Source organism: Enhydra lutris, unplaced genomic scaffold (genome assembly GCF_002288905.1).
Source record: "Enhydra lutris kenyoni isolate GAN:26980312 unplaced genomic scaffold, ASM228890v2 scaffoldscaffold8, whole genome shotgun sequence".
Taxonomy (NCBI): Eukaryota; Metazoa; Chordata; class Mammalia; order Carnivora; family Mustelidae; genus Enhydra; species Enhydra lutris.
In genome coordinates, this window is record NW_019154092.1 from 36,336,779 (window position 1) to 36,356,214 (window position 19,436).

The 19,436-nt window shown below is 35.4% G+C and overlaps 1 protein-coding gene across 1 annotated transcript in view; it reads right to left on the bottom strand.

Annotated features, from left to right (window-relative positions):
- Positions 1–490: 490 nt before the first annotated feature.
- Positions 491–19,436, bottom strand: part of LOC111142616 (Ras like without CAAX 2) — a 387,413-nt gene continuing 368,467 nt past the window's right edge. Inside the window, exon 5 of the mRNA XM_022495923.1 lies at positions 491–893. Coding sequence (XP_022351631.1) covers positions 666–893 — 228 coding nt within the window. The 3' untranslated portion in view covers positions 491–665. The remainder of the gene's footprint in view (positions 894–19,436) is intronic.

Here is a 19,436-nt window from a genome sequence, read left to right on the forward strand (position 1 = left end):
GCTACAAAGACAATGTCCTTTTGCCACAGCTCAGAGACGTCACTGTGATAATTTTGCCAAAGCCTAACAGGGCAGAGCACTGCAAATATGGGGATATTTCCTTTCAGCCCTCCAATGATCCACAATTGGTTCCTATTATTAATAATTCTTCTAAGGTTTATCTTCACAAAAAAGCACCAAGACTTTTACAGTTAAGGAAAGACAGGGCTGCAGACTCCAGCTCTGAATTGTTTCTTGAGCTTCTTCATTATTTACTGAGATTCCTGAAATGCAAACAATCAGAGGCTTATCAGGCAAAGGCAGATCCCCTGAGCCTTTTATCATTCTGTCTGCAATTTTGAATTTCCTCTATAACCAGACAGCATACCAAATGAAGCTAGACTCTTTAAAGGGAAATGAGGCAATTGGAATGTCAATTTTATTTAGTAATATATTGTAAAAACTTAAACAGCATATCCAGCTGATTGACAAAATCCATCCAACTGTTAAGGGCAAAACAAAACTATCTCAAGAGGTACAGTTATGCAGATCTCGCTTTTACCTATAGGCAGATATTTAAAGAGAAAGGGGGAGAGAGACAGAAAATACTGAAGCAGAATGCAACATCTGGAATTGTCCGACTGATAAAATTCAGAGAGAGAATAAGGGAGTTAGAAGCAAGGATATCATGTCATGTTTTCTTTCTTCTTCTTCAGTGAGCTTTTTAACTTCTTCCACAGGCTGTCTTTTCTCTTCAGTTTCTTTTCCATCAAGGATGGCATGGACTCCTTCTTGCGGATTTCCCTCACTAGACCGTGAAAGGCATCATCAATGCAGAATCTGAGGGCCGCAGAGGTCTCAAAAAAAGCACAGTTATATTCCCTGGCCAGACTCAAGCCTTCTTCTGTAGAGACCTAAAGGAAAAGTAAATGATAGTAAAAAGAGAGAAAGGGAAAGATGCTTAAGTCAAAAACAATGTTCTCTATCAGGACTGTGGGCATATTATTTTTATATATATACATGTAAATGTATATATAAAATGGAATTTGTTATACTAATGAGAATTTGGTATAAAGGAAAATTTCTAGAATTTCTAAACTTGATGGACAAATGAGAAATCAGGAGCTCTAAAAAGGCACCTGATAAGAACTAATTAAAAATCAATTCTCCAGACTTCAAAAAAAGTAACCTGGCACACTGGTCAAAACCATGGCTTTAGAGTAAAACTGCTTGGTTTCTAAGTTTCAGCTCTCCCACTTTTGAGTTTCGCAAACTTGGGTAACTTTCTTAACCTTTTTGGCCTCAGTTTTCTCATTTGTAATCTAGAATAATGACACCTACTTCCAAGGCTTTTTGTTAATGTATCTGATGTACCTTTTACAGATAATGTTGCTGAATAAATATTGAAAGCTTTATAACTATTGTTGTTAAATGTAGTCCAGAGCTTTAAGTTAAGCATAAGCCAGAATGAAGTTGCCATGAACTTGAGAAATGATCTTCTGACAAAAAACAAAAGCTAAACACCACCATTATGTCTGTAGCTAAGCCCTTCAGAGCACGGTTAGAGCGCTACCCAAGTTTTGTGGCACGAAACCAGGCTGTGGTGCATGTTATTGCAATGGATCCTCTAGGGATGATAAACCAACTGAGGTCAGGAACTATTCCTTAACATCTCTTTAATGTCCACTACAGTGCCTGGTACTTGAGTCACCACTAAAGGAGAAAGGATGATTAATAAAAGCACCTAGATTTAGAAAGTATGAATTAAGTTACAGATATAAGTGATGCACAAATATTTAAACAGGAGATTATATGACACTGTACTGGGTGCTAATAATCCTGCTCAAACTTTAGCATTCCCATTAGCTCTACTAGATTATTCACACCGGCTTGAAGAAAGCAGGAATAAGGCTTCTTTGACTCGATATGTTCCGATAGCCTCCTCATCCATACTGATCAATTTATTGAAGTCACTCACATGTGTATGTATTTCTATGTTCCTTTTTCCTGCCAAATGAAAGTGTATGGTGAACTGGAGACTCCATCAGCCTGTACCCCTGAGTGTCTGTGACCAGGACGATGGAGAGTAGAGCACCCAATTCACCAGGGTACGCATATTCCCCAGGCATAACTAAAGAATTTTGTTAACATTCGTCAGTTTAAAGCTTAAACATCATCTGAAAGCTGATGACATTTTGGGGTTGTTTGTAACGAAAACAGAAACCACGTGTTCTTAACTGATACACCATGCCGTAATAAATGTTTGAGCTGGGATATAAAAAGACCTCTGATTTCAAAGCCAGGTCCTTTCTCGTCTTTAAAAACTTCACTAAGGGCTTTCATTCCTGCTGGCAAACACACCAGTTCTTTTTTGAGCTCATTTTTGTCTTTTAGTGACTAAAGAAATGCAGATATCAGCAAGAAGCTAAAGTTATTAAGATTCTGTCTTACCAGCAAAGTCATACATTTATTAACTTGTCTGATTTCCAAGGAATCACAGGTGACAGTCTTACCAAATATTTTGACCCTGTATACCATGTGTTGCCATTTATTTTTCAGTCTCCTGTAACAATTTTCCCAACTCAGAAGTAATGGACTTATATTTGGTGTTTTTTATAGCAACACCACATTTCTAGTACGATTTCCTAGATTAATCACCTTTCATTACAATACACACACACATACACATACACGCACACAAATAGCCTCAGAATCCCTATGGCTTGAAGAAGTATTTCCTGCTCTTACTGCTTATCAGCAACTTGAGGGCAGACTGTGTCAGTTCAGCTTCAGGCTCTTAGCTGGGATTTGGTTTGTCCCTCCTAATCTTATTCTGAGACTCAGGTTCAAAGAACCCATCTTATCTGGGATAGCATGTTCCCATGACAGAGCAGTGGACAAGAGGCAGAGATAATTTTACCTACATCTCAAAGGTCAAAAGACAAATGGAGAAACCTTAAGTCAATGAAGCAGGATGTGTACTCAGCTCACAAAGTATTGTGAAGAAATAGAATCTACCAAAACCATTTACATGTAAGTGCAGCACACTATCCAGTTAAAAAAAGACAAACATTGTGAGACCAATTTTTTAAACACTTGTAGTTGAAACACCTTTCATATAAGAATATAGAAAGAGTGAAATTTGAATGGAAATTAATACAAAAAAGCATTATACTGATACAGTATCAGACAAAGTAGATAGTTAAAAGTTACTTAAAAAGAGGACTCTATCATGATGATACACATTTGTATGTACCAAAAATAATAGCCTCATTTAATAAGCTAACAGAACTAAAATCCAGAATCACAGTGAGAAATTTTAACCATTCTTTCACATCAATTGAAAGAATACGTAGATAAGTCAAGAAGGGGGTAGAAGATTTGAACAAAACACATTTTATCTAATTTATATAGATAAGATGGCTATGCCCAACAACTGAAAAATTCACATTTTCTTCAAATGAACCTGAAGCATTTATAGATTGACTTCATGCTAAGCTTTAAAACTTGCTTTAAAGAATCAAAGTAGAAACACTCAAATTTCATGACCAATGTATCAACCTCAAAGTTACCCCAGAAATCAGCAAGTTAGACCAAAAAAAGCAGACAGAAAGAATGATAAAGACAGAAATAAATGAAATAGAAAATAATCATGCAGTGGAGAACACTAAATGTGAAGATGTTAAATTGATAGAGCCCAGGCAAGACAAGGTTAAAGGGTAAAGGTTAAAGGTGGGAAAGGGTACAAATAAACTATATCAAGAATGACAAGTAGACATAAGTACAGGTCCTACAATCTAAAAAAGGTAATTAGGGAATATGATATTGGTGTCAAGAAGTCTGACAAGTTAGATGAAGGGCAAATTCCGAAAACAAAACTTACCAGAACTTTACACAAGAAGAAATAGAAAATCTTTATTATTTTTTTTATATTTTTATTTATTTATTTATTTTTATTTTTATTTATTTTATTTATTTATATATTTTTTATATTTGTTATTTTATATCTAAGACAGGAATTAAATATGTAATTAAGACTTTTCTACAATTAAGTCTCTATAACCTAAGCCTTCTCTGACAAATATGTGTGGATATAAGTACCAAAAGACTTGTACAAAATAGTTCCTATCAGTATTATCACAGATTACCAAAAACTAAAAGCAATACAAATAAGTGAATTTGATAATTTGTTGAATATGAATAGAATGGAATATTGTTCAATGCAAATTAATCAAATATTGTTATATGCAACTTAGGTAAATCTCACAAACATAGTAGTGTTTAGTGACAGAAATTAGACCTATGAAACATTTTTTTTTTTCTGTGAAACATTTTTAATAAGCTAGGATAATTTTAGATTGCTAGAAATGTGGCAAAGATAGTACAGATATTTCCCATATACCCAATGTCTAATTGTTCTCCTTGTTATAGTAATATGTTACACAATTATACTTTTAGAAAGTTGAAACACAAGAAAACTAGTTTTAAAAGTCAATATGTCCTTTGGGAGTAAACACAAGGGCATCTTCTGGGTGCTTTTTGTTATCTTCTTTGATCTATAGTGGTTTCAGGTGGGTTCACTGTGGGATAATTTACAAATTGTATACTTATAATTTGTGTACTTTTTGTATATGGTGCATCAATGGAAAAAACAGATGTACTATATAATTGGAAGTAACCCCTCTGAATTTGGAGCATCACCATTTCCTCAAGTTCAGTAGTATTTCTATACCTAAATGTTTCAACACTCACTGTAAATAGGATATGTAAAGTCTCAAATCACATCAGATCATCGCTTGCCACAAAATGAATCAGGTCTGGTCATATTTTGCAAAATACATTAAAAATTTTGTATTTTAGATTTCTGAAATCAGATAACATTATGGACTTAGGTTTCTAGCGGGAAGGTTCAATACCATAAAGATTACAAATCATCTCAAAATAATGTGTAATTTCAATAAAAAGTACATTCAAATCCTGAAATCTTTTGAAACATAGATTGTTATACAGAGATAGTAAAATTCATAGGAAAGAATAAAGGTAAAGACAGGAAAGAAATAATTCCAGTAAGGAGGAGGTAGAGAGAAAACCAGTGACAATGGCATTGGAATCATCCTACTACAGTTCTCTGTATATGTATAGCAGTCTAGCTAGTGGGGTATTAGTTAAGGGCTAGAAAGACCAATACAATGCAGTGGGGAATCTAAAACAAGATGATGATGAAATATATGGGAGCTTGATATACTATTGGGTAGCATTCTAAATCAAGGTTTGGAAGTGAAGATCCATTTAGTGGTGCTCTGACACTGAGTCATCATCATTTTGGATTATCCTTGAAGTATGGAGATTACTTCTACCAGCACAGGAAGGTAATTTTTCTTTGAAAAGAAAAGAAGTAGAAGGGGGTTGAAGTCTTTAATCGTATATTTCTTTCTTACACATTTGAAAAATCTCTTTATACAAACATGTTTATGAAATGTTTCCTAATTATAAAAATGTATTACACATTATTGGAAACTTCAAAATTCAGTTAAAATTCCAATGTAATAATCTTAATATGAAAAAAATTAGAAAAATTCCATCCAAAGATTCATACTGAAGTCATATAAGCAAATAATAGATGACATAACTGCTTCTTACTGTAGCAAGATGAAGTATTTTTAACTCTGTAGCTCCTCATTGCTTTGGTAAATCCCTCTATTTCAAAGCATGGAATGTAGTTGTATATATTCTTAGACTCATTATCAGAATATTAATTCCATGTTACAACTCAGTAATTTTCACATTCGTTATAATAAAATCCAAAAGGAAATTAAACTTAGTAAAATACCTGATCTCTTCTATAACTCCTGGAGAACTCTTACTAGATCAATCACCAAAAGTTTTTATTTTTTAAGAAAAATATTAAAGTAAAAGCATACTTTAAAATTCCCATGTTTCAATAAATTTTACCTCACACCGATGTTGACAAACCATAATTTGTCATCCCTACATTGGATGTTGGGATCAATATACTATATATTCAATGCAAGAACTTGAGTCCAAACATGTAATAAAAAAAAAAGTTCAAAAAATTAATTTTTATGGATTCTGGGCTTATGCTTAATAATTTTGGTCTGTTCAAAGGTTATAAATATTTCAACAGTATCTCTGGGAATAATTTTAGTCCACTAATGGTTCTGAGTGGTTCAGAATCAGAGTAACATAACAAGAAGTAACAGTTTCTATATTAGGCTTTAAAACCGGGGTATGTAACATATTCATCCAATATATTATATCTTAGCTATCCAAAGTTTAAGTAAAATTAAGTATTTTTAAATGAAAAATATTCATCCATGCCATACAGTAGCTGCTAAGAAAGAAGCACAGTATTAGACGGGAATTTTTTTTTCCCCCAAATCAGGAGTTTCAGGTCCAAAAATGGTTAAGCAAATGGCTCCAGGTCACATCCCTAATTAAGTAAAACAACCATCAAGTTCTATTCTCTTCCATCAAGAATTGTTTCCAATCCTTGCTGTTTCTCTGGAGTCTTTCCAGTTCCCTCTGCCAGTATTCCACATATGTGTAATTGATTATTCTGATCTGAGGTTTTATAATTTGGGATTATTCTTAAATTACAAACCAATGGCACAGAACATTTTACATTGCGTTTAGAGAAAAAGAAAATTTTAAAAACAAAGGGAAAAATAATATTGTAGAAAGATTATTTGGGGGTCAGGGAAGGACCAATTAATACAGATCCAATTGCCCCTCAATTGCAAGGATGGGGACTTTGTGATTAAATGTGCCACCTGCAGGCCTTAGAAAGTATTGGCAGAAAAAAAGGGATTAAAGAAAAATGTTTTATACAATAGAAATTTTCAATGACCCAGGGGAGTCATCTTTTTAATAGATGTGACCTTTTTCACCGAGGAAGATCACTGTGTAATGTGCCAGGTACTCCCTGAAATGCCATCTCCCATCTGCCCGAGGAGGCATTAGAGCACAGCCACAGCTGCATGGGGGGTTGAAGAGACCCCTGGGGCATGATGGCAAGCACAGCCTGTTCTCGTCCTGGCCCAGCTGCTGGTGGGAAGTGGCAAGCATGCTGGTCAATTAGAGTTCCAGTCCCAACAATCTGCTAACTTCAGGAGGTTCATTGGTCTTTGTTGTAAAGGTACTCAGGGTAATGGTGGTCGTCTAGTAACCTCTATAATTCTTAGTAGCATAGAAGGAAAGTCTGATGCTGCTTTGCTATATTTGCTAACTTTGAATGAGGAGAGATTGGCAGAAAGATGAGTCTGGCTCTTCCAAGAGAAGCTTTGCAAGTGTAATATCTTTATGATTCAGTCTACTAGGTGCTGTTAAACATTCAGGATACAGAATAAACTCTTTGGGACTTGTTTATGTTTTTTAATGCTTTCCTGTGTTTCACTTGATTCTTACCCATAAAGATAGTTATTTTCATTATAGAGCCGACATCATCAAGGTAACAGGAATCAGTTTTGGGACCAAAACATTTTATTTGTTAATAAGAAAATAAGAAGGAAAAGTTGCCCAAACTTAGATTGTTCAATTTTCATTTTATTTAGTTGTGTAATTGATTTTGATCAGTTTTAACAATATGAGTAGCCTTGCCGATTTCCTTGACAAGCTCCAATGAAAGTGTTTTAGATTTGTTTGCTTTTTTAATCTGCAAGTTATTCTTTTTAAAGATTTATTTATTTTAGAGAAAAAGAGCAAGCACCAGTGGGAGGGGTAGAGGGAGAAGGAGAGAGAATCCCAAGCAGATTCTGAGCTGTGTGTGGAGCCTGGTGTGGGTCTGAATCTCATGACTATGAGATCATGACATGAGCTGAAACCAAGAGTCAGATGCTTAACTGACTCTGCCACCCAGTTACCCCTACAAGTTATTCCTTTTTTTACACATATCTTCCATTTAAAGCTAAGTGCATAAACTACTTGCAGGGAAAACCAAAACAGAGCGAAGCACTGGCAAGAATTTCCAATCCTCAGCTGGAGTCACTGACATATGAGAAACTCATTCTTTTTATTTTTAATTTTCATTCCAGTGTACAATGTTATACTAATTTCAGGTACACAATATAGTGACTCAACAGTTCTGTACATTACTCATTTCTCATCAGGTGTACTCTTAATTCATCTATTTCATCCATCCCCTCACCCACCTCACCTCTGATAACCATTAGTTATTTTCCATAATTATAAGTCTGTTTCTTGGTTTATCTCTTACTTCCCTTTGAATGTTTTGTTTCTTAAATTCCACATATGAGTGAAATCGTATGGTATTTGATATATTTGGCTTAGCATTATACTCTCTGGCTCCATACCTGTTGCTGCAAATGGTGAGATTTAATTTTTTTTTTTTTTTAGATTTAGTTCTTTTTATGGCTGAATAATATTCCATTGTATGTATGTACACACACATACACACACAACTGCTTCTTTATCCATCTGTGTATTGATGGACACTTGGGCTGCTTCCACAGTTTGGCTATGGGAAATAATGTTGCAATAAACATAGGGGTGCATATATCCCTTCAAATCAGTGTTTTTGTATCCTCTGGGTCAATATCTAGTAGTGTGATTATTGGATTATAGGGTAGTTCTATTTTTAGTTTTTTGAGGAACCTCCATACTGTTTTCCACAGTGGCTGCACCAGTTTGCATTTCCATCAACAGTGCCCAAGGGTTCCTTTTCTCCACATCCTTATCAACATTTGTTGTTTCCTGATGGTTTTTTTTTTTTTTTAAGCCATCTGACAGGTGTGAGGTGATACCTCATTGTAGTTTTAATATGCATTTCCCTGATGATGAGTGATGTTGAGCATCTTTTCATGTGCCTGCTGACCATCAGATATCTTCTTTGGAGAAATGTCTGTTTATGTCTTCTCCCCATTTTTAATTGGATCATTTGTTTTTTGGGTGTTCAGTTGCATCAGTTTTTCATATAGATCCTATTTCTTTATCAGATATGTCATTTATAAATATCTTCTCTCATTCAGTAGGTTGTCTTTTAGTTTTCTTGGCTGTTTCCTTTGCTATGCAGAAGTTTTTTATTTTAATGTACTCCCAATTGTTTATTTTTGCTTTAATTTCTCACACCTCAGGAGACCTATCTAGAAAAATGTTGCTGCGGCCAGTGTCAGAGAAATTCCTGCCTGTGTTCTCTTCTAGGATTTTTATGGTATAAAGTCTCAGATTTAGGTCTTTAATTCATTTTTAGTTTGTTTTTGTGTACAGTATAAGAAAGTGGTCCAGTTTCATTCTTTCGCATATTGCTGTCTGGTTTTCCCCAACACCATTTGTTGAAAAGACTTTCTCATTGCATATTCTTGCTTCCTTTGTAAAGATTAATTGGCCGTATAATTGTGTGTTTATTTCTGGGCTTTCTATTCTGTTCCATTGATCTATATGTCTCTTTTTGTGCCAGTACTTTACTATTTTGATTACTATAGCTTTGTAATATAACTAGAAATTTGGAATTGTAATGCCTCCAGTTTTGTTCTTTCTCAAGTTTGCTTTTGCCTACTCCAGGCTTTTATGGTTTCATATAAATTTAGGCTTGTTTGTTCTTGTGAAAAATGCTGTTGGTATTTTGATAAGGATTGCATTAAAAATGTAGATTGCTTTGGGTAGTATAGTTATTTTAAAAATATTTGTTATTCCAATCCATGAGCATGGAATGCCTTTTCATTTCTTTGTGTTGTCTTCAGTTTTTTCCATCAGTGTTTTATAGTTGCAGAGTAAGGTCTTTCACCTCTTTGGTTAAGTTTATTTCTAGGTACACTTTATTATTTTTGGTGCTACTATAAATGCAATTGCTCTCTTATTTTCTCTTTCTGTTGATTCATTATTAGTATACAGAAATGCATAAGATATCAGTACACTGATTTTGTATCCTGCAAGTTTACCAAATTCATTTATCTGTTCTAGTAGTTTTTTGGTTGAGTCTTTCAGGTTTTCTATATACAATATCATGTCATCTGCAAAATGTGGAAGTTTTACTTCTTTACCAATTTGGATACATTTATTTCTTTTTGTTGTTTAATTGGTGTGGTTAGGAATTCCAGTATGAAGCTGAATGAAAGTAGTGAGAGTGGACACCCTTGTCTTTTTTCTAACCTTACGGGAAAAGCTGTATGTTGTATGTTGTTAGCTATTGGTTTTTCATGTGTGGCCTTTATTGTGTGGAGGTATGTTCTCCCTAAACCTACAATTTTGAGGGATTTTTTTTTTTTTTTATCATGGTTGGATGTTTTATTCTGTCAAATGCCTTTTTTGTATCTATTGAAATGACCATAGGGTTTTTGTCTTTCTTTTATTGACATATCATGTTGGTTTATATGCAAATATTGAACCACACATTGTATCCCAGGAATAATCTGACTTAATCATGATGAGTGACTTTTTAAATGTATTTTTAGATTTAGTTTGCTAGTATTTTGTTGAGGATTTCTACATTGATGTTCATCATAGTTGATGTAGTTCTTTTTTAGTGGTGCCTTTATCTGGTTTTGGTATCAGAATAATGCTGGCCTCATAGAATAGATTTGGAAATTTTCCTTCTTCTTCTATTTTTTGGAATAGTTTGAGAAGAATAGGTATTAAGTCTTCTTGAGATGTTTGGTAGAATTCCCCCTGTGAAGCCGTCTGGTCATGGACTTCTGTTTGTTGGGAGTATTTTGATTACGATTGCTGGTAATCGTTTATTCAAATTTTCTATTTCTTCCTGTTTTCGTTTTGGTAGGTTATATGTTTCTAGGAATTTAATCCATTTCTTCTAGGTTGTTCAATTTATTGTCATAAACTTTTTATAATATTCTCTTAAGCAGTTGTATTTCTCTGGTGTTTGTTGCTACCTCTCTCCTCTTTCATTTGTGGTTTTTTCTGAGTCCTCTCTGGTTTTTTTGTTTGTTTGTTTGTTGTTTGAGGAGTCTGGCTAGAGCTTTATCAATTTTGTTGATCTTTTCCAAGAAACACGTCCTGGTTTCATTGATGTGTTCTATTGTTTTATTTGTTTGTTTCGGTTTGTCATTTATTTCTACTCTAATCTTTACTGTGTCATTCCTTCTGCTAAGTTTTAGATTTTTTGTTGTTCTTTTGCCAGCTTCTTTTGGTATCAGATTAAGTTGTGTGAGATTTTTCTGCTTCTTGAGGTGGTCATTTAAACTTTCCTCTTAGAACTGCTTTTGCTGCATCCTAAAGATTGTGGATTGTTATTTTATTTTCATTTGTCTTCATGTATTTTTTGATATCCAATTTTTATTTCCAGATTGACCCATTCTTTGTTGAGTAGCATATTTTTAACATCCATGTATTTGTGCTGTATCCCAATTTTTTCTTATGGAGGATTTTTAGGATCATAGTGTTGTGATCAGAAAAGATGGATGATGGATGGTATGACTTCAGTCTTTTTTTAATTTGTTAAGAATTATTTTTCAGCCTAATCGATTATGTGATCTATTCTGGAGAATGTTCTCTGTGCAATTGAATGTGTATCCTGTTGTTTTAGGATGGAATGTTTGAATAAGTCTGTTAAATCTATCTGATCCCATGTGTCATTCAAGGCCAGTGTTTTCTGGTTCATTTCTTGTTTGGATATCTGACAATCAATATAAATGGGTATTAAAGTCACCTACCATTATTGTATTGCTATCAGTTCCTTTATGTTTGTCATTAGCTGTTTTAAGTATTTGGGTGCTTCCATGTTGGGAATATAAATATTTATAATTGTATGTTGTCTTATTGGATTATCCCCTTTACTCTTACATAGTGTCTTTCTTTGTCTGTTATAGTCTATTTTGTCCGATGATTGTCCCCAGCTTTCTTTTGACGTCTGTTTGCATGACAGATGTTTCTCCATCCCCTCACTTTCAGTATACCGGTGGCTTTAGTTCTGAAGTGAGTCTCTTGTAGATAGCATATAGATGGGTCTTTATTTTTAATCCATTCTGTCACCTTTTATCTTTTGATTGGAGCATTTGGGCTAATACATTCAAAGTAATTATGTTTCCCCCTCCTTTTTTTTTTTCTTAAAGATTTTATTTATTTGTTTGACATTGAGTGAGAGAGAGAGAGAAAGTAAGCACAAGCAGGGGGAATGGCAAGCAAGGGAGAAGCATGCTCCCTGCTGAGCCAGGGGCTTGATGTGGAGCTCGATCCCAGGACCCTGGGATCATGACCTGAGCTAAAGGCAGCTGCTAATTTCTTGAGCCACACAGTCCCCCCCCCCCACCTTTTATTTTATACCTTTAAAGTTTTTATTTTATATTTTTTTAAGTTTTTTTTTTTAATTTGTTAGTCAATATACATCATTATATTATTTTTGGGTGTACATCGCAAAGTAATTATTGCTGTGTATTGCCATTTTGGTACTTGTTTTATGGTATAGTTCTTCTATGACCTTTTCTTGCTCTCTTTCAAGGTTTGTTGGTTTTCTTTAGTGATATACTTGGATTCATATCTTTCGAGTTCTGGTTGTCATTAGGTTTGTATATAACATGTTTTGCACATAGCAATCTGTATTAAGTTGATGGTCACTTAAGTTTCAACCCATTCTTTACTTCTCTCCCTGTCATGATTTAAGCATATGGTATCATATTTTATGTCCTTTCATTCTATGAATCCCTTGACTAATTTTTACAGATATGCTTACTTTTACTGCTTTTGTGTTTTCCACTTTTCTTATTCCTATTTGTGGTCTTTGTTTTATGCTCAGTATGTCCCCTTTAACATTGCTGGTTTAGTGGTCATGAACCCCTTTACCTTTCATTTCTTTGAGAAACTCTAGCCCTCTTTCTAATTTGAATGATAGCCTTACTGGATAGAGTATTCTTGGTTGCAGATTTTTCCTTTTATCACTTTGAATATATCATGTTCCTCTTTTCTGGCCTGCAGATTTTTTGCTGAAAAATCAGTTGTTAGCCATATTGGATTTCCCTTATATATAATGGTCTTCTTTTGCTGCTTTTAAAATTCTCTCTTCATCAGTATTTTTTGCCATTTTAATTACTGTGTGTCTTGGTGTGCGCCTCCTTGAGTTGATTTTGTTGGGGGATTCTCTGTGCTTCCTGAATCTGGATATCACCCCCCCCTCCCCAATTAGGGAACTTTTCAGCTATTATTTCTTCTTATAAATGTTCTGCCTACTTTTTTCTCTCTTCTCCTTTGGGTATCCCTATAATGTGACTGTTATTATGTTTGATGGAGTCACTGAGTTCCCTAAGTCTATTCTTATTTGGCATAATTTTTGGCATAATTATTTGGCATATTTTTTTCCTCTTAATGCTTAGCATCATTACTTTCCTTTACTTTGTCTTCCAAGTTGCTGATTTGCTCCTCTGCTCCCTCTAGCCTGCTATGTATTCCATCTAGTGAATTTTTAATTTAATTTATTGTACTCTTCATCTCCCGTTGGTTCTTATCTCTTTGTTAAGGGTCTCACTAATGTCTTCCACTCTTTTCTCAAGTTGAATGAGTATCTTTATGATCATTACTTTTGATTCTTTATCAGACATATTACTTATCTCTGTTTTATTTTGCTCTCTTGCTGTGGTTTTGTTCTGTTCTTTTGTTTGGAACATATTCCTCTGTCTCCTCATTTTGTCTAACTCTCTTTGTGTTGGGAAAGTCAGCTATGTCTCCTGCTCTTGAAAATAATGGCCTTATGAAGAAGTCTGCTAATTCCTTATAATGCAGTGTTCCTGTTCACCAGAACCTGGTGCTTCAGGGGGTGTCTCCATTGTGTGTTACATATACCCTGCTCTTATGGGCAGAGTTTGTTAAAACTCTGATCCCCACCCCAGCAGGGATCCAAGATGTGTGCAGGTCTGCTTGCAAAATGAGACCTGCAGTCACCACTGGGACTGGGCCTGACCTGGGCACTTCTGAAAAGCAAGCAAAAAATGGTAGGGTGTGCAATTGTAACAACAAGGTGCACCTGGGCTATCTCAGGACCTGTCATTCTTGGGGCCCAGGCTGTTCAAAATGCACAAGTGGGGAGACGTATTGTCAAGGTTTGTGCCAGTCTTCTGAGGGAGGGGACTTCTAGCCCAAGGAATGAGGCAAATGTAACTGGGAAGGGTAGATCTGCTGAAGTGGGGAGGGGGCAGCAGGACTTAAGTGAATGTCAGCACAGTGCTGGTTCCAGTAGAAGTCCTTCAGCAATCCCTACCCCTTTGGGACATGATTCAGCCTGCCTTGAGACATACTTCCTTACATGCCCACTGCAATATTCTAGCCTTTGAGTATTTGCACATTTCCTCTGCCTGAAATGTGCTCCTCCTGCCATTTTTTGTGGCTGTTTTCTTCTCATCAGTCATGCCACAGCTTAAATATTATTTCCACTGAGACACCTTGTGTAACTATTCTCCAGAAAATATTCTGCACATTGCCAGTGATTCTGTACCATTGTTCTGCCTTATTTCTTTCTTGGCACTCAATTACTCTCTGAAATCATTTTACTAATTTATTCCTCTGCTTATTTTCTGACTTCCTTCAGTACAATGTAAGCTTTATTATAGCAGGAATCTGTCATTCTTGTTCAGTGCTGTACCTGGACCCAGCACAGTGGCCAGCACTTAGAATGACACTACTGGATGCGCGGCCATAGTAATACAGTGCTGGGGTTATGATAAATAAAGGAGCTAGTTGTCAGGGCAATAGGAAAATAAAAAGAAAATTCCAAATCACTATAATCAGTGCCATGACAGGGGCCAGCACAGAGCACTATGGTGACATTTATAAGTAGTGCCCATACCCTTATTAGTGGTTCTGGGTTTCCTCAGGGAGGATATCTTTGTAGGAGACCTAAATGATAAGCAAGAATTATGCAGGTTGGCGGGAGGGGGGGTGGCAGGGGACTGGAAATAGTCTCAGATGGAAGGACTAATAATGGCCTAAGGCAGAGGTGATAATGGTACTTTTGTGGGCTCATCAGTAGTTAATGTGGTTTAGAAGAAAGGAGGAAGGAGAGAATGAATAGCACTATCAGGAGAAATGTAGTGAGCTTAAATGCCTAATTTATGTAGATTCATATGAAATTTGTTTGAAACCTGTCAATTAAGTAATTTTTAAAAGCCTATTTCTTGAGTTCCTACTCTGTGCAAAGAAATGTAAAAGGTTTTCTCTCTCCTGCTAAAGAGATATTGATTGAATGGAGAGAAAAGCAGGACATAATAAATTAAATGGTGTAGCCAGTCCTTCTGAGGCACAGGATGGTAATGGCTCTAGGGTAAAGGGTTTAGACTTTGTACAAGAGACATTTGAAATCTCCAAGGCCTTGTGCTTTTCATCCAAGAAGCCCTGGTATGCTGGGGGGAAAGGTTGCCATGGCAGCCAGTAGTTGCTATGAAGGGAAAAAAGAGAAGCTGAATGCTAAATATTTTGCTAATAGCAATATCTGGCTTCTTTGAATTTTTCTCCTAAGGACTACTTTTAAAATATCTTGTTAAAATTATAAATCAATAAAGTTAGGCAGTATATGAAATATATATGTCAGAATATATATAAATATGTAAGTATACATATATGTATGTCCATGCCTTAGGATATATTCATATATTTGCGCTAATAAATGTGTCTATTTGATGTATATTAAATTACACTTTATGAATAAAGAGTAAATTTTTTGCCATTTGGAGAAGTTAAGTATCAAAAAATATTTCAAAATTTATTACATTAATAAATTTGTATTAGGTAAAAATAGAAGGAACTTATGTATTATATTTGTGACATATATAACAATTTTAATTAAGCAATAAATTGTATATCTGTGTAATATCTGGATCCCCTGCAGACTATAAGACCATGAGCTTAAGGAACATTGCTTTCCCAGCAACACCTTAGTGTTTTGCACATGAAACAAGCTCAATAACAATCTTTTGTGTATCTTCCTTGGATGGTTGGCTGAATAAAGGGATAGAAAGGCAACAAAGGAGGAAGAAACCAACTACTACAGCAAAAACTCTCCATAAATTAACTGGAGAGCTCATAAGCCCAAATCTCATTTGAACTGCCAAAGGTTTTGAGTCCCATAAGTGCCCTATTTTATATGTATATATGTATACTATCTCTATAAGATAGGTGTACTGGAGGATCTCTAAACAAAACAAAAACAAAACAAAACAAACAATCAAAAGGCTGCATCATGATTCTTTCTTAAATGGAATTTAGGGATCACAGTGGTAGATGACACTGATGTGGTCCAAAGAAAAGCCAGAGGTGGTATCAGGGTTCCTCCAAGTTTATGGCCAACACATGTACCTTTTGGATTGTATTCAGAAAAGGAAGGCCTTGCAAAGAAAGAACCTGAACAAAGTAAGTTTGCTACAAGTTCTAACTCTGGGGTCTGCAGAATATAAAACTGAACCAATGTTCTAGGGAGCTGGGCATTTTTTTGAAAAATTTATAAGCCTGTGCTTACTGGCACTACTATAAATTTAGTTTTCAATTTTTGCAGAGCCATCAGTGCCCTTGTCAATCATTTTATTTATTATTAGCTTGTGCCCTTTCCTATTCCTCATTTAGTTCTTCAAAATCTTCACTTCTCATTTTCAGCAGATGTTCTTGCCCTCTTACTTCACCTCAATGAGAAAATAAAAGCATCCAAAAATAATGAGTAAAACATTCAAGGCTAGCACCTAGAAGCTCACCTGTGTCATTAGCTACATTTTCTTACTCTCCCAATCTCAAATGAAGATAGGTTATTGATTCTGTCAGGTCCAACACTTCCATCTGGGCTCTTTCCTCTTCAATGTCTGTTTCAGTCATGCAGCACAAGTTGTACCTTCCTCTGTTCTATATTTTAAGCATTTCTTATAGTCCCTTTTTTCCAAGGAAAATATTCAAGTCACCTGTTTTAAGAATCCAGTTCTAGCTACTTTCTTCCATCCATCATTTGTTCACCACTAACTGTAGATTATTTAGGAAAGCCCTTGTACAAGGTTAAAAAGATGGAGAATGGGGGTAATGCATGAAAATGGAAGAAGGATGCACAGTCTTAAAGCACCCTACTAGATGGGAGAGGATATTTACAAATGAAATATTCAGTAAGGGGTTAATATTCAAAATACATGAAGAATTTACACAAATCAACACCCAAAAAACAAATAATCTGATTAAAAATGGGTAGAGGAGGGGCGCCTGGGTGGCTCAGTGGGTTAAAGTCTCTGCCTTTGGCTCAGGTCATGATCTCAGGGTCCTGGGATCAAGCCCCACATCAGGGCTTCCCCCTCTGTCTCTGCCTGCCTCTCTGCCTACTTGTGATCTCTGTCAACTAAATAAATAAAATTAAAAAATAAAATAAAATAAAAATAAAAATGGGTAGAGGACCTGAATAGGCATTTCTCTAATGAAGACATACAAATGGCCAACAGACACATGAAAAGATGCTCAACATCACTAATCATCAGGGAAGTAAAAACCAAAAGTACAAGGAGATCACTTCACACCTGTCAGAATGGCTAGTATCAAAAAGACAAAAATGACAAGCATTGGTGGGGGTGTGGAGCAAAAGGAACCCTCATGTACTCTTGGTGGGAATATAAATTGGTACAGCCACTGTGGAAAGCAGTATGGAGGGTCCTTGAAAAAATGAATGGTGTAAATACTATATGATCCAGTAATTCTACTACTGGGTATTTACCCAAAGAAAACAAAAACATGAATTCAAAAAGACATATATACCCCTAGAGGTTTACTGCAGTGTTATTTATAATAGTCAAGATATGAAAGCAACCTAAATGTCCACTGATAGATGAATGTATAAACATACTGTGGGGTACACACACAATTATTGCTCATAATATAACTCAGCAATAAAAAAAGAATGAATGAAATCTGGCCATTTGCAACACCATGGATGAACTAGAAGGTATTATGCTAAGTGAAATAAATCTAATAGAAAGACAAATACGATGTGATTTCACGTATATGTGGAATCTAAAAGAAAAAAAGAAAAGAAACAAACCCGTAAACACAGAAAATAAACTAGTGGCTACCAGAGGGAAGAGGGTGGATAAGCAAAATAGGTAAAAGAAAGTTAACGTACAGGTTTTCAGTGAGGGAATGAATCAGTCATGGGGGTGAAAGGTACAGAATAGGGAATGTATTCAATGGTACTGTACTGGCATTGTGTGGTGAAGGGCTGTAGCTACACTTGTGCTGAGCAAAGCATATAGAATTGTTGAATTTCTGTTGTACACCTGGAACTAATGTAACATTGTGTTTCAACTATACTTCAACTTAAAAAAAAAAGGTATCAGAGGTTTATGTGCTGATTTAATCCCTTCTGATTGGCACATTAACATTCACAATCTGGATTCTGTTCCCCCCTTATCCATTCTCCTAAAATAGTTTTCAAAGGTAAATATGACCCTTGCTGCCAAACCCAGTAGGTGCTTGCAGTGATCTTTCAGCGTCTGCAATATTTGACAAATTGACTACTTTCTTCTTTAAACTTCTCGTCTGATTTGGTACCTTCTTCTTTCCCGATTTTTCTAACCTCTTTTTGATTACTGTTTCTGAGTATTTGGATATATTCAGTATCTTAAAAATATTACTCTTCACTCACTTTTCCCATAACTATGTGCCCATGGATTCTGACCTTTACTTCTATTCTTATTTGACATTTTTTCCTTATATATTCATATTTATGTCCAAGCTTTAGTCATCATTAGAATTCTCATAAGCCCCTATTGATGTCTTCAAAGATCATCTCTCGGTTTAAGCCCAGAATCACATGTACAAGTCTCTCCTGGGCAGTTTCTCTGAAATGTCCCCAAGCACTTCAAACTTGTGGTCAAATTTATTATTTTTCTTTGACAAATGTTCCATCTTGGCTAATGGCACCAGTATTCCCAGTGATCTAGGCAGGTTCCTCTGCCTCTATATCCTATATCCTTAAATCTAACTGATAAGCCATTCCATTTCCATCTTTTTATTATTGTATACTGACATTTTCCTCTCCATTTTCATGGCCAGTGCCTTAATCCAGGGCTCTTAGTGCATTTATCCCCTAAATGATTTTTCTACCTTCAGACTTCTATCCTTCATACTCTATCCAGAGAGAAATTTCTATAACATAAAAGCAAGCATTCATCTCTCCAATTTATTTTTGTGATTCCCCCTTCATCAAAAACACAGTGAGTAGCACATAATAAGTGCTCAAAAAACAGTGATTTATTCCTGTGGCAACTGGTACTAAATGAAGTCAGGCTCACCTCTTATTTGGACAAATAACTCTGCCTCTCAAACCCCAGTTTCCTCCTCAAGATAAAGAGGATAATACCATCTCCTTCAGAAGGTTCTTATGCAGATTAAAGATTATGTAGTAATATAGTCCATAACCTGCTAGGATAGAAAATGTACTTAATAAATATGTACTTAGTCATAATTACCAATGGAGTAGTCTGGCCTCTTAGAAGAATCAAGGGCATCATATGGGCTACCAGAAC